Raw genomic sequence first — 22,557 nt, 5'->3', positions numbered from 1 at the left:
CTGCAGAGCAGCCGCCCTTAGCCGAAGGGAAGGTCTGAGTTTGAAGAACAGCGTCAGGAAGACGTATGTGGTGGAAGGCCGAGACTGTAAAAGTGAGGCGACTAGGCAGGGTTTGTGACACTATGTGGAGAGTGAAGATTAAAAAAGTTTCCTGCCTGGTTGGGCTGGATGGTGTAATACCAAAATTATTCATTCAGCACTCAGCGCAGACCTTTTATGTGCTTCCTGTGGGCTTTATTGGCAAAGGGAGGTGGGAAGCTTAACTTCCAATTTTCCTTTTGTCTTCTCTGGGAAAAGGGATGGCTTTTTGGGAACAAATAAAGTGAACACTGGTTGTTGCTAAGAAAAATCCTCAGTAGGTGGAATTTTCGGTAGGCCACTGAGCTCACTTCTCTTGGTTAAATTCCATTCGGTGGCCGTGAGGGAGTAATTGGTGTGGATCTTTGAGATGTGGGAAGAGAAAGGAAGATGTACAGAAGGAAAGCAGATGGGCACATTTTGACTTTCAAATAGGGGGGATTGTGTTTTGTTTTACAGAGGATACATTAATAATCTTGAGGTCAAATTCAGGCAAGATTCTAGAGGCTGTTTAGTGTAGTTACAGTTAAGAGTATGGTTTCTGGATCAGGTTCCGGTTGTTCCATGTTTTGACTGTGTGCACTTGGGAAGTGACTTAACTGTGAAATGGAATGTAATAGTGTCACTGAACCAACAGAGTTCGCTCCTTGGTGAGTCACAGATGCACCACGTGGAGTTGGTGCACAAAGTAGACTTTATTTGAAGCAAGTAAGGAGATCATGGGAATAACTTCCAAAACCATTTATTCTCTGAGCAAGTGTGAATGGATTCCTTCTACTTACGGTTTTTGGATGAATATTTAGTTGGGAAGCCTTGTCCTTGCGTGTAGAGGTGAGCATAAGGCCACCCCGTGCTCCCTTAAGGAAACCTGCTATACAGACATTGTTATGGAAATGAGGCTTGTGCTCCTCCTTGGGCGGAGATTTAGTATTCTAATGAGGTAAAGGTAGCTGGAGGTCACTCCACAGTCCATCTGCACAGGCACCAGGCAAGGGTTATGCTCAAAGCGGTCTGGACCCTGTCGCGTGAGGGTTTCAGTTTCCATTCGCCCGAGTGAAGAGATGAATGGGAAGGAAGAGCTTGAGCAAAAATATGGGACGAGGGTTGGTGAGTACAGGCAGGTGTCAGTAAAGGTCAGGTCTTGGGGTGTAGCAGGTGCCAGCAGTGGTCTCTTTTTTTTTTTTTTTTTAAAGATTTTATTTATTTATTTGACAGACAGAGATCACAAGTAGGCAGAGAGGCAGGCAGAGAGAGAGTGAGAGAGGGAAGCAGGCTCCCTGCTGAGCAGAGAGCCCGATGTGGGACTTGATCCCAGGACCCTGAGATCATGACCTGAGCCGAAGGCAGTGGCTTAACCCACTGAGCCACCCAGGCGCCCCAGCAGTGGTCTCTTAATCACGAATAGAGAGGACGGAAAGGGAATATATAAAAGACCTTCGTGTGGAGTTGGACACGTAGGCATTCAGTAAGCGGTAGCTGCTCGTGGTAAGTGCAGGTTTGAGCACTTCAGAGAAGTGATGAGCCAGTGTGAGTGTAAGTCAGGAAAGTGCACTGTGGTTCTTTAATCTCTTGCTTTTCAAATGAACAAATATAGCACGTGTTTATCACAGCAGTGGAAACAGTTCAAACACGCATCCAGAAAAACTGTCTTTCTCCCCTTTCCCAAATGGTAACTTTCTAGAGTTTCTCATTCTATAGTTTATTCCTTGCTCACACAAATGTTTAAACAAATTTATTAGGGCTTTGTTTTAGCTTTTTTACAGAAATAGAACCTTTTTATACACATTATTTGGAACTTGCCTTCTTCAGTTAACACTGTAGCATATTCGTACACATTGGGAGATGCTAGATCTGATGGATTTTTTTTTTTAAGATTTTATTTATTTATTTGATAGAGATCACAAGGAGGCAGAAAGGCAGGCAGAGAGGGAGAGAGGAGGAAGCAGGCTTGCCGCTGAGCAGAGAGCCCAATGCGGGGCTTGATCCCAGGTCTTGAGATCATGACCAGAGCTGAAGGCAGAGGCTTTAACCCACTGAGCCACCCAGGCGCCCCTAGATCTGATGGATTTTAACACGTTCATGTAGATACACACGATGTATAATTTCTTTTTTTTTTTTTAAGATTTTATTTATTTATTTGAGAGATGGAGATCACAAGTAGGCAGAGAAGCAGGCAGAGAGAGAGGATGAAGCAGGCTCCCCGCTGAGCAGATGTGGGGCTTGATCCCAGGACCCTGGATCATGGGATCATGGGATCATGATCTGACGAAGGCAAAGGCTTTAACCCACTGAGCCACCCAGGCGCCCCATGATGTATAATTTCAACAGTAAAATTCCCATGCGTTTTGAAAAAAAAGTGATCCTTTTTTTTCCCCTTGCAGCCTCCTTTTTGTTGATAATCCCATGTATTTCCTTCCATATTTTTCTCTATGCTTATATATATGTGTGTGTGCATGGACACACACACATAATAATAAAAAATGAGATTATATAATACACACTTTGTGTTTGCCTTTTTTTCTACTTAGTAACACCAATGCAAATTTCTCTAAGAGAATTAGCATAATTTATTAGTACTTTTGTATTAGAATACAATGTAATTTATTCATCTGTTCCACTGTTAATGGACATTTACCTTGTTTCCAGTTTGGGTAGGTTTTGTTTGTTTTTTGGCCACCAAAAACAGTACTTGAAATATTAGTACTTCTGTCCCACTGTTGTGTTTACATCTATGGAGATTAGATTTCCATTTGTAGAATTGCTGAGGTAAGGACTCTATATGTTTTGCCTTTTTGTTTTTTTTTTAAGCTTTTGTTTATTTGACAGAGACACAGCGAGAGAAGGAACAGAAGCAGGGGCAATGGGAGAGGGAGAAGCAGGCTTCCAGCCAAGCAGGCAGCCTGATGTGGGGCTCAATCCTAGGACCCTGGGATCATGACCTGAGCTGAATGAAGCCAGACGCTCAACGACTGAGCCACCCAAGCACCCCTGTGTTTTGCTTTTAATGGATGTTGTCAGATCCGTTTTCCAAAAGGCTATAGTAGTTCCCATTTTTTTTTTTAAGATTTTATTTATTTATTTGACAGACAGAGATCACAAGTAGGTAGAGAGGCAGGCAGAGAGAGAGGGAAGCAGGCTTCCTGCTGAGCAGAGAGCCCGATGAGGGGCTCGATCCGAGGACCCTGGGATCATGACCTGACTGAAGGCAGAGGCTTAACCCACTGAGCCACCCAGGCACCCCATAATTCCCATTTTTAATAGGTGACATATAAAAATGTCCCTGTGCCCTCTCCTGTACCCCCAGATGTTCTCTCCCTAAATTTTCCTGTGTTTTTTGTTGTTGTTGTTTGTTTTTTAAGATTTTATTTATTTATTAGAGAGAGAGCACGAGTGCAAGCCAGGGGAGAGGCAGAGGGAGAGAGAAAGGGAAAAGCAGACCCTCTGCTGAGCAGGGAGCCTGATTTGGGGCTCAGTCCCAGGTCCCTGGGATCATGACCTGAGCCCAAGGCAGAAGCTTAACAGAGTGAGCCACCCAGGTGCCCCTAAATTTACCTGTTTGATGGATGAAAGTGGCATCTCATTTTTATTTATGTTCTTTTTGTCTTTTGGGTTGTTTTTTCTTACTGATGTATAAGTTGCTTTGTAATACAGGTATCAACTCCTATCAGTCATCTGCCTTGAAAGTTTGTTTGTTTTTTTAAAGAGTTTATTTATTTTTGACAGAGATCACAAGTAGGCAGAGAGGCAGGCAGAGAGAGAGAGAGGAGAAAGCAGGCTCCCCGCTGAGCAGAGAGCCTGATGTGGGGCTCGATCCCAGGACCCTGAGATTATGACCTGAGCCGAAGGCAGAGGCTTAACCTTAACACTGAGCCACCCAGGTGCCCCAAGGCAAAGGCTTTAACCCACTGAGCCACCCAGGCACCCCGAAAGTTTGTTTCTAAATCTTAATTGTTTACGGGAACTTTGCCATGCAAAATATTAAATTTTTATTTAATCAAACCTATTTCTCTTTTCTTTTGGTGTTCCTCATTTGGTTAAGGCCTTCCCTACCCTAGATAATACATGTAGTCTCCTAGATTTTCTTCTAAGATTCTTGTTCTTTAAAAACATCGATTTAGGGACGCCTGGGTGGCTCAGTTGGTTGGACGACTGCCTTCGGCTCAGGACATGATCCCGGAGTCCCGGGATCGAGTCTCGCATCAGGCTCCCAGCTCCATGGGGAATCTGCTTCGTTCTCTGACCTTCTCCTCGCTCATGCTCTCTCTCACTCTTTCTCTCTCAAATAAATAAATAAAATCTTAAAAAAAAAAAAACAAAAAAAAACACATCGATTTACCTGAAATGGATATGTTATATGAGAGGAATTACTTTTTCCTTCTTCCATATGGTCCCTTGTCATTCCCTATATGTTAAATAAATCCTCCACTAAATTGAAATGCCACCTTTATCATATTTCAGCAGCGTCAGTATATTTAGAATTTTTTTTCACATTTGTCTTTATTCCATCTGGAATTATATAACATTTATTAATTTTTAGGGAAAGCCGTTAAGTTTTCCCATCCCAGAATGTAGATTGTCTTTTCATTTATTTAGGTTTTATGGCCTTACTTAAGATTTTATAGTTTTCTCCATACATGTCTTGTATCTTCCTTATTACCTTACGACCTATTCCTTAAATATTTTATGTTTGTAGCCATCATGAGTGGAATTTTTCTTTGTATTTCCATTTTTGGATTCTAATTGCTAATGTAAAGAAAATCTATTAATGTTTGAATATTTTTCTTGTATAAGCCACCTTACCCTATTTTCTTGTTTTTTTTAAAAAAGTTTGTTGGGGCACCTGGGTGGCTCAGTGGGTTAAGCCTCTGCCTTCGGCTTAGGTCATGATCTCAGGGTCCTTGGATAGAGCCCCGCATCGGGCTCTCTGCTCAGCGGGGAGTCTGCTTCCTCCTCTCTCTCTGCCTGCCTCTCTGCCTACTTGTGATCTCTGTCTGTCAAATAAATAAAGTCTTTAAAAAAAAAACTTTGTTTATTTTTAAGTAAACTCTGCACCCAACTTGGGGTGGAACTCATGACCTTGAGACCAGGGGTTGCTCACTCTTCTATTGAGCCAGCCAGAAGCCCCTTCCCTATTTTCTTATTAATTAGTTTTTTTATTAGAATCTCTTGTGTTTTCGTGGTATTCAGTGACAGCAAAAGAGAAATAGTTTTATCTCCTTATATTCAGTGGTTAAACCAGTTATTTCATTTCTTGTATGGTATTAACTAGTAATGATATATCCCTTCCTAGTTGCTGATAGTAATTGAAATGGTGTTTTTTTTTTTTTTAAGATTTTTTTTATTTATTTGACAGAGAGAGATCACAAGTAGGCAGAGAGAGCTACGCAGAGAGAGAAGGGGAAGCAGGCTCCCCGCCGAGCAGAGAGCCCGATGCGGGGCTCAATCCCAGGACACTGAGATCATGACCTGAGCCGAAGGCAGCGGCTTAATCCACTGAGCCACCCAGGCGCCCCAGTAATTGAAATGGTTTTAATATTTCACCTTTTGGAATGATAATTGTGTTTTTGGTAGATTTTATCATTTATTGTAGTCCTCTATTCCTTTTTTTTTTTTTTTTTAAGAGTTTATTAATTTATTTGTCAGGGATAGAGGGAGAGCGAGCGAGCAAGCACAGGCAGACAGAGAGGCAGGCAGAGGCAGAGGGAGAAGCAGGCTCCCTGCCGAGCAAGGAGCCCTATGTGGGACTCGATCCTAGGACGCTGGGATCATGACCTGAGCCGAAGGCAGCCGCTTAACCAACTGGGCGTCCCCTCTATTCCTTTTATTAGAAGTGATTATGGAGTTCTAGCAAATGTGTTTTCAGTATCTACAGATAGGATCGGATAGGATCGTGTGGCTCTTGTGCAAACATTCTTGACTCGGGATGTACATTAGAGTGCATCTTGCCGTTAGACTGTTTGGAGTACCCTAGACCCTCGTCCTTGTTTCTCTTGCTCTGTCACAATATCTTCTTACATGGTCCAGTAGCAAACTCTCCAGAAGCTTTGTGGTTCGAATTTGGTTATAATTGTATATACTGTTAGAGGTTACTTTGCAAGTCTGATGAGTGTGAAGGTGAAATATTGTGTCCCATTTGTGTTGAGAAAATTCTTGTTTTTCTTTTTTGTATTGTCTCTGAGGGTTTGGTGTCAGTTATGTTGGCTTTATAAAAACACACACACACACACACACACACACACACACTAGTATTTTTTTTCCGCTCAGAAGAGCTTGAATAATATAGTAATTTTCTGCTGCTTGAGACTAGGAGAAACTGCTCACAAAATCCTTATGGGTCTGCTCCCCTCCCCCTTCCTCCCTTTTGATGCTGTTAAGGAAGGCTGTTAAAGAACAGCCTTTCATTGTGTATTTTACTCATTGAGCCAGTCAAGGACTTTTCTTCTGTAGTCAGTTTTGGATATGCGTGTTTTGCTGTAGAAGCCACTCATGTTTTTTGTATCAAGTGTATTATGAAGTTAAATCTCTGACAAGGGTTTTATTTCTCCTCGGCAGCCACGTCTTTGGGCATCCTTTTTTCCCCCAGTATGGATTTAAAACCTAAGAAATATAATTGTCCCATAAAATGGTAGATGGTGGCAAGATGAAGAGTATAAAGGTGACCTTGAGCATTCTCTGAGGAAAGGGCCTTGCTTCCTGTAGTCCTGCTTGACCGCAGTCTTGACTCTGGTCCTCCAACAGAACCGCCCCCGATGAGCCTGGTCTTTGTCACATGTTTTCACTTTTTCTTTGTGCTCCTTAAACACCTTACTGTAGTTCTGTTAACTAGGATGATCCGCAAAAAAAGAAAAACCTACCCTAGAAACATAAACCAGATATACAAGGGGTAGTCTGTGTTGAGAGGTGATCGTACGTTAAAATGGTCCCTGGACCCTGGACTCACTCAGAATCTTCTGCGTGGCTTTCCCTTATAGCAACACAGCCAGTCGTACTCCGCTTCTTCCCCAGTACTTTGTCGTTTCAGGTTGTGGTTTGTTGTTAGTTTTGTTTTTAATTTTTGGATAAATGCTTTTTATTTGGGGGTGCCTGGGTGGCTCAGTGGTTTGGGCTGCTGCCTTCGGCTCGGGTCATGATCTCAGGGTCCTGGGATCGAGCCCCACATCAGGCTCTCTGCTCAGTGGGGAGCCTGCTTCCCTCTCTCTCTCTCTCTCTCTCTCTCTCTGCCTGCCTCTCTGCCTACTTATGATCTCTGTCTGTCAAATAAATAAATAAAATCTTTAAAAAAAAATGCTTTTTGTTTGTTTTTCCCTCAACCACGTGAATGTATAGATCTGTCTTACTGATTTGGAAAGATTTCTGAGCTAAATTGCTAAGGAAACAAGTCACATTATAGATGCAGTGTTTTATTTAAAAAACAGGACTATATACATGAATGCTCATACAAATATATGCTTCTAGATTTACTTATATAAGCATATGGAAGTATATGGAAGCTTTTGCCTTGGTGAGTGGGTTGCAGGGAGGAAACGATCATTTGTTGATTATACATTTCTGTATTGCATGTATTACTTCAGTAACTTAAGAAAATTTCTTCAAAAACCTTTCGATCTGGGTGCCTGGGTGGCTCAGTCGGTTGGGCATCTGCCTTCTGCCCTGGTCGTGAACCTGGGACTCCCTGCTTGGTTGGGGGCCTGCTTCTCTTTACCCTTCCCCCGCCCCAAACTCACATGCTCTCTCCTTCTGAAATGAGTAAATAAAATCTTTAAAAAAATAAAACCTCTCTACTGGTTTCAGGATTTCAGTTCATTCTTTCATAAGTGAAGGCAGTCAGCCACCTTAAATCTGGTTCACATTAAATACATCAAGGTAATTACCTTTTGAGGACATTTGTGTTTAGTTCCATCTTTTAGTGTTCTTTATTGTAGGGCTGTTTTTGTTTTTTGTTTTTTTTGTTTTTTAGTGGTTTTCATGTTTTTACTGTAGTTTTACTTTTCTTTCCTCCTCTTTCCCCTCCTCTCCCTCCTCTCTTCCTCTTCCTTTTGTTTTGTTTTGTTTGTTTGGTTTTGGTTTAAGTAATCCCTACAATCCAACCTGGGGCTCAAACTCCTGATCCCACGATGAGGAGTTGCATGCTCTTCTACTGAGCCAGCCAGGAGCTCCTGCCCTTTCGTTTTTAATTACACTTTTATAAAGGACAGTCTAATAAAACTGGGTTTCAGACTTTTTTTTAAAGAGTAGACGACTTTTTTTAGATGAAATCTGATTTGGATGCCTTATGTGTGAAACAGCTTTCATGGATCTGTAGTTCTCAGTATAGTTTAAAAACCACTGTAATAACATACTTAGGTAATGTTAAAAGTACATGCTGACCCAGACACTTCGGAGAAGCAGGCAGTATCATCCTGCCGTCACCTGCTGTTCGAGATGTTTGCGACTTGTGTGAACACTGCATTTCAGACAGGAGAAACATGGCTAGGGGTGTTAGCCGCCAAATGTCATTTGCTTAAGAAATTAATATAGAGAGTAGAGAATTGCATCTTTAATCAACTACCAGATTATGTGACAACATAAATGTCATTGTTAGGAAGGTAAAGGGCCACTTCTGGTTGGCTGCTGTGAATGAAGGTTCTAGAGAGTTCATCCGACTTGAGATAGTTTAACAGATTGGATATTTAAAAGTTTGTAATTCAAAATAGCCAACATAACTCCATTACCTGTTTACATAAATAACATTTTTATTAAAAATAACTTTTGTAAAACAAATAGTGAGAAGAGCATTGCTTTACAGTTACAAGTTGCTCTTACTGCTTGCCTAAGTAGAGGTTGGTAGAATTCTTGCATCTACTTTTGCATGCACTCTGTTATATCACTGGTGCTGTGGCCTCAGGAGTGGGACACAGGAGAGTAAAGAGGCAGATGCGATCTTGGTATGATAATGAAAATAGGTGTGACCCCTCTGGAGTCCCTGAGCCAGAGGCAGTTCCCATCCACACTTAGCAAACCATTGTGTCCGCCAGTTTGTGAGTTGGAGGATTCTTGATTTGTTGCAAATGCTCCATGAACTCTTTCTTTGCTTTGTTGCAGAGTCCTTTGGGCAGAATTATCCGGAGGTAAGAGTATAGTCTTTTTTTTTAAAGAGTATAATCTTATTGTGAATTTAGGAGTATGATAACTTGCTATCTTTTGTGTTTGAGTGGAAAATGTTATTTGATCCTCCCCACCACTTTTCTTTGACAGTAGAAGCTTTAAGTATGATGATACCTCTTGCTATGACAAGGAACTCAGTGTTTAATTTTGAGAATAGAGGAAATATATAGGCAATATTGGTGGGAAATCTCACCATAATGTTTTAATTTTACACAGTTCATTTCCCAGTAAATTAAAAACAATTCTTTGAAGAATTTTTCACAGTCAGTACTATCACCTGTATGTAGGGTTTTTTCCTTAGTGCTTTTCTAGTTTCAATCAATCAGTGTTTTTGCATAGTAGTAATATGTATGTTCTACTTTACTTTTTAAAATGTAAGAATATTTTGTAATACTTGAAATGTGTTTCAGTGTAGTCATTATGGTTATTTTAAATGGCTTGTTACGAACACAAAATAATGTATTTGACTTTCCTAATATTGCACATACAGGTTGTTCTAAATTGTTTTTCTTGGACTAAATCCCAAGAACTGATTATTGGGTCAGTAGGATGACTCTGTTCAGTGAATCTTGTTATATTTTGCCTAATTGCCCTGCTTGGTGGGTTCAGAGTCATACTGGTAATGAATGGGATTTATCACATCTGTTTATCACTTACTTCCTTGTTTTGGCTAGTCTAATAGGTACAAGAAGACACACATAGTTTCTTTTGGCATACATCATAATTTAAAGAGAACTGTCATATAGGTGATAGAGAGTCTTTAAGAAATAATTTGGGTACCTGGATGGCATTGTCTATATTCTTGTATTTGTTTTAATTTTCAGGAAGCCGATGGAACCTTGGATTGTATCAGCATGGCCCTGACTTGCACCTTTAACAGGTGGGGCACGCTGCTTGCGGTTGGCTGTAACGATGGCCGAATCGTCATCTGGGATTTCTTGACAAGAGGCATTGCTAAAATAATTAGCGCGCACATCCATCCCGTTTGTTCTTTATGGTAAGAAATTGTAACACTAATGTGTTGAATCTGAGTTGAATTAGGGGGATGAGTGGTGACTGTGAAATCGCCAACCTGATTGTACTGGATATTTTAATGCTTAGAGTTTAAGTGTTCAGTCATTAGTAGTACAACTTCTCATAGCATCTGTAGACCTTGAAAAAATGCTGTCCTTGGAGCACCTTTTTTTTTTTTAAAGATTTTATTTATTTATTTGACACAGAGAGAGAGAGAGACCACAACTAGGCTGAGAGGCAGGCAGAGAGAGGGTGAAGCAGGCTCCTCGCAGAGCAGAGAGTCTGATGCGGGGCTCAATCTGGGACCCTGAGATCATGACCTGAACCGGAGGCAGAGGCCTAAACCACTGAGCCACCCAGGTGCTCCATCTTTGGAGCACCGTTGTCAGGGAGTAATTGAGTGTACTTTTGGATCTGCGTCGGGTTCTATCTGAGAATATTTCAGTGCTGAAATGAGATATTTACAGATAGCAGCTGTAGTAACATATGTGATATTGGCCTTTCATTTAGAATGGACAATCTTGATTAGGAGGGAAGTGCAGAAGTCATCTGCTTCAGCTTTGTCCAAGTTCTTGAATTCCAGTAGTCTTAGTGCTCACACGCATGTCTCTTCTTTCACTGAATCATAGTTGAGATTTTCTGTCAAATAGATTGAGCTAAACTCCAGTGTAGTATAAACTCCCATTGATCTCTTTCTTACTCTCGGTGACTACTGTGTTTGCTTTGGAAAGTTCTGTTTCAGGGCAGCTCTTCTTCTAAATGAGCTTGGACCAAAAAAGGCATCTTACCAGATTTTTTTTTTTTTTAAGATTTTATTATTTTTTTTAGAGAGCGAGCAAGTGTGTGCAAGTGCGCTGGGGGTAGAGTAGAAGGGGAGGGAGAAGGACAAGCGGACTCCACACTGAACAGGAGTCCACGTGCGGCTCAGTCTCACGACCTCGAGATCAGGACCTGGGCTGAAATCAGAAGTAAGATGTTGGGCGCCGGGGTGGCTCAGCTGGTTAAGCGACTACCTTTGGCTCAGATCGTGATCCCGGAATCCCGGGATGGAGTCCTACATGAAGCTCCCAGTTCCACGGGGAGTCTGCTTCTCCCTCTGACCTTATCCCCTCTCATGCTCTCTCTCACTGTCTCTCTTTCAAATAAATAAATAAAACCTTAAAAAAAAAAAAAAAAAGGTAAGATGTCCAACCAACTGAGTCATCCAGGCACCCCATAATCAGATCTAGATTTATGAAGCTGTAACCTGTTTTCTTTTGTGTAAATGGAAATGGCAGCTGTATTGTAAAGCACTGGATTGGGAGGAGGCCTGAATCCCAGTCTAGGATTGGCTGCTAATGAACCAGATTTGGCCAAAACTTGTCTGTAATATGCAAAATGAGAGTATTAGCCACTCCCACCTATTAAAATAATGCATTTATTTTTATTATAAAATAATATATTATCATTTAGAACACTATGGAAAATACAGCAAAGGAAAAAGAAGTACTAGTATCTCCCGTAGTCCCACCACCCAAGTAATTACTACCATAAAGATTTTAGTCTGTTTTTATATATGGCTTTTAAAGAGCAGAATTTAGGGGCACCTGGGTGGCTCAGTGGGTTAAAGCCTCTGCCTTCGGTTCGGGTCGTGATCTCAGGGTCCTGGGGTCGAGCCCTGTATTGGGCTCTCTGCTCTGCGGGGAGTTGGCTTCCCCCTCTCTCCCTGCCTGCCTCTCTCCCTACTTGTGATGTCTCTCTCTCTCTCTCAAATAAATAATAAAATAAGATCTTTTTAAAAAGAGAAGAATTTATAATTGTGCTATGTTCTGTTTTATATTTTGCTTTTTTTTCCTCTGTAACACCAGACAGTTTCCCACTTTCGTAGCCTCTACAAACTTTTTTTTTTACAGTTATATATCTTCTCATGGATAAATTATAATTTATTTAACTTTTTTTTTATAGTTTCTCTGCTACATGTTTTTAGTAAATGTCTTTGTGCATAAACTTTTTCACTTACATATTCATTCATTCGACAACACTGAGCATGAATTATGCAGCAGGTACAGGTCCTGAAGCTTTATGGTTCCTGTGTAAGAAATGTGTTTGGGGTTCAGTGGAGGCGAAGGTGCAAAGGAGGAGATGACCCATGTCCTGGAGGAGAACAGTAGTCAGGAAAGGCTTCTAGGCAAGATAATATCTAACCTCAAACTTGTAAGTTATAGGTGTTTGCCAGTTGTATTCCAAGCAAAGGACGTTGCCCAGGCAAAGGTCCATTAGCTTCAAACAAGCACGAGAAATGGGGAACTGCAGGTGCTTCAAGATAGCTGGATTGTGGCGTGGGAGATGTGATGGGGGCAAGAGCCAGTAAGCGGAGATCCTCATGGAGGATGTTGTGTACCATAGTATGAATTTGAACTTCATCTTGTAGGTAACTATGAATCCATTAAGACATCATAGGGAAGAAAAGTGGTATGATGAGCTTTTTATTTAAGAAAAAAATCTCTAGGACAGCATGTGTTAAAGAGATTGAAGGAGACAGAGAATGAAGATAAGGGAAGCACAGAGATCTCGGCTAGAGATGATGAGCTCAGCAGCCCCACGACTATGACTGAGCGGTACTGATAGAGGAGAGGACAGAAGTTCAAGTCCTGGTCGTAGTCAGATGAGTCTGAGCCAAGTGCCAAAGTTAGGATGATCCTCAGACTTCTGGCTTAGATGAAGATACTAATGTAGAATTTAGGGGGAAGTGGTTTAAGTTTGAGATCATGGCTGTGTGTCTCCTATTATTTTATTGCAAATATTTGTCCTGTGAGTATCTTTCCTGCGAGACGGTAAGTGCTGTGATTCATGAACCTTGAATGCCATTTTACTCCATACTCCTAGCTTCTGGGTTTTGTGTTTGTGTTTTTCCCCAGGCTTCTAATTTTGTACCTGCTTATAGAGTTTGGAATTGTTGGCTATATTATTATTATGTTTTTCAGTGGGAGAGCCCCTCTTAGTTTTCACTTGTTTATAATTTCATTTTCAAAATTAGAGTCCTTTCTGTTTTAACAGAAATACAGGCTTACGGTGGGAAAAAGAGAAAAGGGTATTATAATACAAAAGGATTTAAAGAAAAAATGGGGGGCCTGGGTGGCTAAGTTGGTTGGGCGTCTGCCTTCAGCTTGGGTCACAGTCCCAGTACCCTGGGATGGAGCCCCACACTGGGCCCCCTGTTTGGCAGGATGTCTGCATCTCTCTCTCCCACTCTCCCTATGCCCCTCCCCCTTGCTCATGTTCTCTCTCTCTCTCACTTTCTTCCTTGTTCTCAAAATTTTTTTTAAGGAATTTATTTATGACAGAGCAGAGAGGGGACACAAGCAGGGGGAGTGGGAGAGGGAGAAGCAGGCTTCCCACTGAGCAGGGAGCCCGATGTGGGGCTCCATCCCAGGATCCCAGCATTGTGACTTGAGCCGAAGGTAGACACGTAATGACTAAGCCACCCAGGCACCCCTAAATAAATAAAATCTTTTAAGAAAATGGAATGATAACTAACGTTCTGTCCTGTAGTCAGGTTGTACTGTAAGACTTAACCAGAAGCAAGGAAAGCTGTCCCTTTTTTCTCCTCAGTCCCAGTATGGTCTGGTTCCCTGTGTGCTTTCGTTTTTTGATCTGTTTTTTTTCTGGTATTTATCTTCATATTTCTAGATAATATGTATATGTTACTTTTTCTTGGTTTGTTGATTTCAGAAATTATCCATGGACATCCTGTTATACTGCCTGCAAGTTTTAGCCCACTGTCTTACCCTCCTATCATTCACTGAAATAGGTGTGTCGCTGGCTTTCTTGTTGTGAATCCTAACAGAAGGGCATCTTCAGGGACATCTGGGTGGCTCAGTCGGTTAAACGTCTGCCTTTGGCTCAGGTCGTGATCCCAGGGTCCTGGGATAGAGTCCCAGCTCCAGCTTGCAACTCAGCAGGGAGTCCGCTTCCTCCTCTGCCTGCCCATCCCCCTGCTTGTGTGTGCGCTCTCTCTCTCTCTCTCTCTCTGACAAATACTCTTAAAAAAAAAAAGAAGGGCATCTTCAGGCCTTTTTTTTTTTTTTAGGTTCGCATTCTCTAGAAGGATCTTCTTTCGGTTTGCCTTTCTGAGAATTAAGCATGACTGCAGGTGTTCTAGAGCTGGTGGGAGAGAGGCACCAGAGCCTGACGGAGAGCTCGATCCCAGCACGACCTGACCTAAAGGCAGATACTTAACCGACTGAGCCACCCAGGCGCCCCCAGTCTTTTTGTGTTTGTTTTATGTGTAATGTTCAGGGTGTTTAGCTATACTTAGCAGGAGGAATTAAATCCTTTCTTAGTTATTTTAAATAACGGATACTTCCTTCTGTTGTTTTGTGTACGCTGTGGTGGTGCCGTTTCTGGGACAGCTTCAGAAAGCTCAGGTGCTCCCTCACCCCCGACCCCCGAAATACTTGTTACCTCAGCATTTAAGGGCAAGCACACTGTAGACTCTTAAACGTTTGAGTCTTTTATTTCCTGGAGCCACTTGTTACTGTTGTCTTGAACTGTTAACAAGCATTTGTTACTCCATACAAAAATGTCATGAATACATTATTCATTGTTTTGTTGGGAAAGTTTGTGGATTTGAGTAAATATAAAATGAAAGAATTATTGTTGGCTCCTACAGCTAGGGCAGGATGTGACGCGTGTATTTTTATCCTTAAGAGTTGGTACAGTGTACCTGAACTTACGATGTGTGCTAAACTACCCCTTTTTCTCCTAGCTGGAGTCGAGACGGCCATAAGCTCGTGAGCGCTTCCACGGACAACATAGTGTCGCAGTGGGACGTTCTTTCTGGCGACTGCGACCAGAGGTTTCGGTTCCCCTCACCCATCCTGAAAGTCCAGTACCATCCGCGAGATCAGTATGTTTCATCTGCACGGCTTCCCCTGGGGCAGGGTCGTATTCTCTGTGGACTAGCTCGAGGCTTATGACAGTTGCAGTGGGGGGCTCTAGGAGGCAAGAGCATACATCTCTTCACATCATCTGCATAAAACGATGTTTCTGTCTACGTTGGCTCCACTGCATAGTTTTTAAGGAGACTGTTACTGTATCATATAATTAAAAAACCAGGCAGTGCTCAGGCTTTGGAAGTGGGCAGAGGTAGGAAGAAGAATAATTAACTGGTCCTTGACCTGGAGCTTTCCACACACACACACACAACACACACACCCCCCAGCCCCTTATCCTCCATCCTCCCCTGGTTATTTGAATTTCTTGAGAGGGAAATAGTTTGAATATTAAAACTACTTTTTAAAAAAATGAAACTACGTTTAAAACTACATTAAGAAAAAGAGTTACCCACCATTCCATTACCCAGACGTAACTGTCTTCATTTCTCTTGGTTCTTTATTAGTCAAGTTCTAAGTATAATGCTTGTGATCTAGTGCTGTATATAGCTCACAAAGCACGTTCTGTGCAGATGAGATGTACATAAATTATGTATATTACACAGTTTTCATTAGCATTTTGCCTTTTTATTGCATTCATATTTCTTCTTCTAGTTTGCTGCTACTTCATATTTATTTTTAATGACTGCATTTTATTTTGTCAAACTAGGATCCCAACAGCTATGTTCAGTCATTTCCCTGTTATTAGACATTTAGACTTCAGGCTTTTTCACTCTTTTAAATTTGCTTGAGTTGGGAGAGTTGATGGAAGTAGTGACAGGGCTCAGGGAAGAGGGCAGGAGAAGCAGCCTTCTGATACCAAAGCAACAGCCAATGTACTGTTCATATTTTTAAACAGGAACAAGGTTCTCGTGTGTCCCATGAAATCTGCTCCTGTCATGTTGACCCTTTCAGATTCCAAGCATGTTGTTCTGCCGGTAGACGATGACTCCGATTTGAACGTGGTTGCATCTTTTGATAGGCGAGGGGAATATATCTATACGGGAAATGCAAAAGGCAAGGTAAGCCTGGAAGCTAGTGAAATAAGCATCATTCGTCCTGTGCACTGGTTCACTTCATGTTGACTTGTTCTGCTTCCTTTGAAATATTTTTTATCCCTGGACTAAGCATGTCTCCTCCTTTTGGCAACTGTGGCCCGCTTTTATCTCACGCCTTCAAGATAATTCCTGTTGTGTTGATTTAGAGCGATCAGAGACTTCTTGGGCTAGAAAGGGTAGAAGGGCCTTTTTGCTAAGAAAGAAGGGCTGTGACTCATTTATAAAATTTAAAAGCCATATTATAAAATGGAACACATTTGATGAAAATGTCTTAATAGTTCTGTAAATACTGTATAATTCAGGCCAGCTTAACCTATAGTTTTGTGGAGTAAGAAGTTAGCTGGGCTTTTAAGGTCCCTGTTTTATTTTGGGTTTTTGTTTGTTTGTTTGTTTGTTTTTAAAGATTCGAGCTTGGTACACACCCATGTGCAGGAGTGGAGGGGAGGGGCAGAGGGAGTTGGGAAGGGAGAGAAGCAGATTCCCTGCTGAGTGTGGGACCTGATCTCCTGACCCTGAGACCCAGACTGAGCCGAAACCAAGAGTCTGATGCTCAGATGACTGAGCCATGCAGGCGCCTCTTTAAGGTCCCTTTTAAGCTTAGAGTTTGTATAGGCTTGTTTTGGGTTTTTTGTTGTTGTTTTTTGTTTTTGGTGATTGGGGTATATAGGCTATTATAATTTCATTGCTGCCTTAGAAAGTGGCCATTTTTTGAAATGGTGGTAAAATACACATAACGTAAAATACAACATAAAATTTACCATCTTAACCATTCTTAAGTGTGTAGTTTTGTGGTATTAACTACATTCACATTATTGTGTACCCATCACCACCACGTATCTCCAAAAATTTTTTTCATCTTATAAAACTGAAACCCGGTACTTACTAAGCAGAAACCTATTGCTTGTTCCTTCCGCAGCCCCTGGCAACCATCACTCTACTTTCTAGATCTATGAATTTGGCTCCCCTAGGTACCTTATGTAAGTGGACTCATACAGTATTTGTCTTTAACACTAAACGTTGTATTTTAAGAACATATTAAGACATGGTTTGAAGAGTTAAAAGGCAGTATCAGTTCATCAGGTTGAATACACGAGGTGTTTATATCTTTAGTCAGTCTCAGAAACGGAAGCCAGATCTAATAACTGTAAGTTATCAGAATGCTTAACATTTTTTTTTCCTTTGACCTTTAGATTTTGGTCCTAAAAACAGATTCTCAGGATCTTGTTGCTTCCTTCAGAGTAACAACTGGAACAAGCAATACCACAGCGATTAAGTCCATAGAGTTTGCCCGGAAGGGGAGGTGAGACCTTGTCTTTTTAGGGACAGTTTTAAAAGTGAGTAGAATGCAAAAATACATTGGGATTCACAGTTTTTGTGTATATGATACCTAAATCTTGAAGAAAGTTTACTTTAAAAATAACTAGACACTGTCAGTATCTGGTTTTTCACGTTCATAAAATTTATTGCACTGAGTTGGCAGTCACATCCTCTTTTTCTGGAGACGAGCAGGCCGTCCCTTTGTAGGAAAGATATCTGGGTGTAAATGCTTAGAGCTATAATGCCTGCCACACGGTACACTCTGGGTAAAGATCAGCTGTTTTTATAACCTGAAGTGATGTTGCAGAATTCTCACCGTAATTGAACATACAGTCTATTTACATAAAACTATTTACCCTTTTAGTTTCAGATGTTTTCCTGGTAAGTTTGGTTACCCAGCTAGAAGTAGATATGTCAAAAGAAATGAGAAGAGTTAGGTTGTTAGCTCAGGAAGAGAGGTGACAGTCCTGTCTCATATAGGGGCAGCATCTACTTTGGACATTCATGTTCAAAATTTTTTTGAATTCAGGAAAGCTTAGTGACTTCCGTAGGAAAATAGTGAAATCATTTATTTTTTTAGGGAGATTTCCAACGTCATTATAGTAAAAAGTTGAACATTTTATTTATTTTTTTTTTAAAAAGATTTTATTTATTTATTCGACAGAGATCACAGGCAGGCAGAGAGAGGGGAAGCAGGCTCCCCACTGAGCAGAGAGCCCAATGCGGGGCTTGATCCCAGGAGCCCAGGACCATGACCCAAGCTGAAGACAGAGGCTTTAACCCACTGAGCCACCCAGGCCCCTCAGAAGTTAACATTTTAAAATGACAGTTTATCAGCTCATTAGGAAAATTGTGTTATGTATAAGATAGGCCAGAGAAATGAAACATTCATTGTATGTGTAAGTACGACCTTGTGAATCTAGCAAGCTGGTTTAGGTTTAGAGGTCTTGGATTTTAATCAAATACTCAAGATTTTTAAAAAATTTCTGAAGATCAGTTTGTGCACATAGGGTTCAGGGATACACAGAAAGCATACAACATAACTTCACTTCAAATTCTCTTTCGCTTTGGAAGGTGGCAAGTAAATATATAAGTGTTCCAGCCTATCACGGAGTCTCCTCTCACTGGAGTCGTTTTTCTGTGGTACTGTTCTAACAGGTAGGAACAGAAAACGTTCACAGAAATGGATTTCTGACTTCCTGTGTTGGTGTTTTTATCCTTTCTCTAGTTGCTTTTTAATTAACACAGCAGATCGGATAATCCGAGTTTATGATGGCAGAGAAATCTTAACTTGTGGAAGAGATGGAGAGCCCGAGCCCATGCAGAAGTTGCAGGACTTGGTAAATAGGTGTGTATGGCCACCTAGAAGAATATGGGGCAGTTACATGACCTGAGCTCCGCTTCCGGTTCTCCTTGGGTGCTTTCTTTGTCCTTCAGGACCCCATGGAAGAAATGTTGTTTCTCGGGGGATGGGGAGTACATAGTGGCTGGCTCGGCCCGGCAGCATGCCTTGTACATCTGGGAGAAAAGCATTGGCAACCTGGTGAAGATCCTCCATGGGACAAGAGGAGAACTCCTCTTGGATGTGGCTGTGAGTAGGACTGGAGCTTGCTCTTGTTACTGATGTGTAACAGACCATCTTGGACCCGTTCTTAGAGCCGATTTTCCTTTCCTTCAATTTAGTGGCATCCTGTTCGACCCATCATAGCATCCATTTCAAGTGGAGTGGTATCTATCTGGGCACAAAACCAAGTAGTAAGTATTTTTTCTGCTTCAGTTGCTTTGAAGCTAGATATCCTTTCTTTCTATCACAGATCCTTATAGTTTGTAAGCTAAAAATGACCTATTTAATTTCTTTTGCATGTGATTCTTGTAACCTAATTAAATCGGTTCAGTTTTGCTTTATTTTGATAGGAAGGTTTTGGTCCAAAGCTGATTTACTACCTCTGTCTTCAGGGAGAAAGTCTGGTATACTTTCTGTTACATTTCTCTGTTACCTGAGAGTGAGTTTTCTTTTGCTTTTCTTACTTTGAACTTTGTTAGTTTCTGTTTTATATCTTGGTTTTATTTTGAACAACTTTTATTATGTTTGTAATCCTCCTAAGAAAATGTAGCGTTCTACCTGATAATTACAACTTGAGAAGATTAAAGATGGCACTTCTCATGAAAGAACTGTGGTTTAAGAACTTGGAAAGTTTAAGATCTAAATACCTTAAGACAGTAAAACCTAGAGATACCTCATTTTTCTTACCTGCCAGATTCATTCTCCCGAGTTCTGAGTCTCGCGTGTGCTCCGATCTTTCGTTCCTGTCAGTAATGTCGAGCTCGTGGATCCCTGCGTTCTCACACGGTTAAGTAGTGTGTTCTGTTTGCGGCGTAGGAAAACTGGAGTGCCTTTGCCCCAGACTTCAAGGAGTTGGATGAAAATGTGGAATATGAGGAAAGGGAATCTGAGTTTGATATTGAAGATGAAGATAAGAGTGAGCCTGAGCAGACAGGTAAAATTTCTCGACTGCAGTCTCTCTTTCTTCACGCTTCCACAGTTTTGCCAGTGCTCTGAGAGTCTCCTTGTGGCTTGCACCAGCGGAGGGCTTCAGTGAGCTTTTTTGCCAGGGTTCAGCAGCTCTCTTGCCATTTCATTGTGTTTCCTGGTGAATTAAGGATGGTCACGTGATCACATGATCACTTGCACGAGCCAGGTGCTCAGTCCGTGTTAGATACTGTCACCCCCACGGCAGGAAGAGGAAGGTAAATAGCATGAGTTCTGGAGTTTGACTGCCTGGGGAAAATTGCTTATTACTCTCTAAACCTGAGTTTCCTCATCTGTAAAATAGTGGTAATAATAAACCTGCCTTCTAGGGTTGGGGGGAATAAGAGAATTCGTGTAAGGCACCAGGGTAGGGCCTAGACCAAGGTAAACATTCAGATGTTATATTTGATTAGGATTTTGATAGTGATCAATGTTTGTTTGCTTTTTAAGTAAACTCTGTGCCTAATGCAGGGCTTGAACTCACAACCCCAAGAGCAGGAGTCGCCGACTCTACTGACTGACCAGCCAGGCGTCCCTCATTATTTTTATCTCAATTTCTGAACTAGGTAGGAAGCTCCTTTAGAATAGAGATTTGACTTTTTATTTGTTTGACAGACAGAGATCACAAGTAGGCAGAGACAACAGGCAGAGAGAGAGGAGGAAGCAGGCTCCCTGCTGCGCAGAGAGCCCGATGCCAGGCTCGATCCCAGGACCCTGGGGTCATGACCTTAGCCGAAGGCAGAGGCTTTAACCCACTGAGCCACCCAGGCACCCCTGGGTGAGGTTTGACTTTTTAATCCCCATGGTTGTCTAACACAGGGCTTTATATCTAATAGGGGTTCTTGTGTTCAAATGCCATGTTTTAGGAAGGTCACCAGGGAGGCGGCATGTTCTGGATTGTGTTGACGCTGCTGGATTATGTTGTGTGAAGCCTTTCCAAACTCACATAAGTTATTCCTCCTTCTCACCTCCCTAGCACATCACACTTACGATATCGAATTGAAATTATCTGTTTATCTGTCTCCCTGGTTAGGTTTCTTTCTTTCCTTTTCTTTTTTTTTTTTAATTTGACAGAGATCACAAGTAGGCAGAGAGGCAGGCAGAGTGAGAGGGGGGAAGCAGGCTCGCCGCTGAGCAGAGAACCTGATGTGGGGCTCAGTCCCAGGACTCTGGGATCATGACCTGAGCCAAAAGCAGAGGCTTTAACCCACTGAGCCACCCAGGTGCCCCCCTGGTTAGGTTTCTGCAGACGGACTGTGTGCGGCTTTGTTGGTCATCGCCGTATCCCCAGTGCCCAGCATAGGGTGGCAGTTCGACACCCACTTGTTGAATGATGGAGTAAAACCAACTGTTGGCTTTCCTCCTTTGTTTCTCTTGAATTTTAGTTTACAGAAACCATTAAGCTGCAAGTAAGAAACTGTTTTCTTCCTTCTCACACCTGTGCCGTTTCTCTCCTGCAGGGGCTGACGCTGCTGAGGACGAGGAGGTCGATGTCACCAGTGTGGACCCCATTGCCGCCTTCTGTAGCAGGTGAGCCGCCTCTGCAGGCAAGGCCTCAGGGCGCTCCTCCCTCTCCCCCTCGGGCCCTGGTGTACGGCTCGGGCGAGAACTCCTTTGGTGTACAAGAAATCCCTTCCCTTTTCCCCTGAAAGAAAATCTGAAGAACTGAGATAATTCATTTATAATACCATTTATTTTTGCTACTGATTTTGTTATTCATGTTGTATGATTTTCTTTTACTCATCTTGGCTTTCTTAAAATTCTAGATCCATACCTGTTGCTTATGGTTAATCTAGGTGATTCTGCCCTAGAGGAAGGGTTCATGGTTTAAGCAACTGTCTCCTCTTTTTTCCAATCCCTTGCCTGATCCTGTTCCCAATAGTGATGAAGAGCTGGAAGATTCAAAGGCTCTATTATATTTACCCATTGCCCCTGAGGTAGAAGATCCAGAAGAAAATCCTTACGGCCCCCCACCGGATGCGGTCCAAACCTCCCTGATGGATGAAGGGGCTAGTTCAGAGAAGAAGAGGCAGTCCTCAGCAGACGGGTCCCAGCCACCGAAGAAGAAACCCAAAACAACCAATATAGAACTTCAAGGAGTACCTAATGATGGTAAGGGCTGCGTCTTCTCCCTGTGTTCCCCGGTAGACATCACTTCTTACTCTCCAGCACAGTCGTAATTTCTCATTGGAGTGATTTTAACCTCGAAGGAAATTTCCCTGGAGGTGTTTTTTTTTTTTTTTTTTTTTTAAGTAACTCCTTACAACTTTGTAATGATTTCATCTGCTTTCACTTCTCCTTTAAAATGGAGACATTGTGCCTTCTGGTACTTGGTTAAATGACAGCATGACATTTTCTGACCTCTGGCTCAGAGTTTGTTTCATTACACCGTCTTTTCTTTTCTGTAGAGTGGTATTATTGGGTGGTAAAGTACTGGTCAGACCTGGGTAATCTCTCCTTTCTTCCTCCCTGCCTTTACATTCTGTCTCCAGAAGCTTTTATT

General features: G+C 41.9%; 1 protein-coding gene across 2 annotated transcripts in view; it reads left to right on the top strand.

Annotated features, from left to right (window-relative positions):
• RBBP5 (RB binding protein 5, histone lysine methyltransferase complex subunit) overlaps positions 1–22,557 on the top strand; it is a 35,806-nt gene that overhangs the window by 4,726 nt on the left and 8,523 nt on the right. For both annotated transcript variants that reach the window (XM_032317661.1, XM_032317660.1), the window contains exons 2-12: positions 9,160–9,185; positions 10,047–10,219; positions 14,984–15,124; positions 16,009–16,171; positions 17,398–17,507; positions 18,753–18,872; positions 18,962–19,115; positions 19,208–19,279; positions 19,905–20,022; positions 21,515–21,584; positions 21,937–22,166. In XM_032317661.1, coding sequence (XP_032173552.1) covers positions 9,160–9,185; positions 10,047–10,219; positions 14,984–15,124; positions 16,009–16,171; positions 17,398–17,507; positions 18,753–18,872; positions 18,962–19,115; positions 19,208–19,279; positions 19,905–20,022; positions 21,515–21,584; positions 21,937–22,166 — 1,377 coding nt within the window. The remainder of the gene's footprint in view (positions 1–9,159; positions 9,186–10,046; positions 10,220–14,983; positions 15,125–16,008; positions 16,172–17,397; positions 17,508–18,752; positions 18,873–18,961; positions 19,116–19,207; positions 19,280–19,904; positions 20,023–21,514; positions 21,585–21,936; positions 22,167–22,557) is intronic.

This window comes from Mustela erminea, chromosome 17 (genome assembly GCF_009829155.1).
Source record: "Mustela erminea isolate mMusErm1 chromosome 17, mMusErm1.Pri, whole genome shotgun sequence".
Lineage (NCBI taxonomy): Eukaryota > Metazoa > Chordata > Mammalia > Carnivora > Mustelidae > Mustela > Mustela erminea.
The sequence above is the reverse complement of the archived record's forward strand: the minus strand, read 5'-3'. Positions and strand labels throughout refer to the sequence as shown.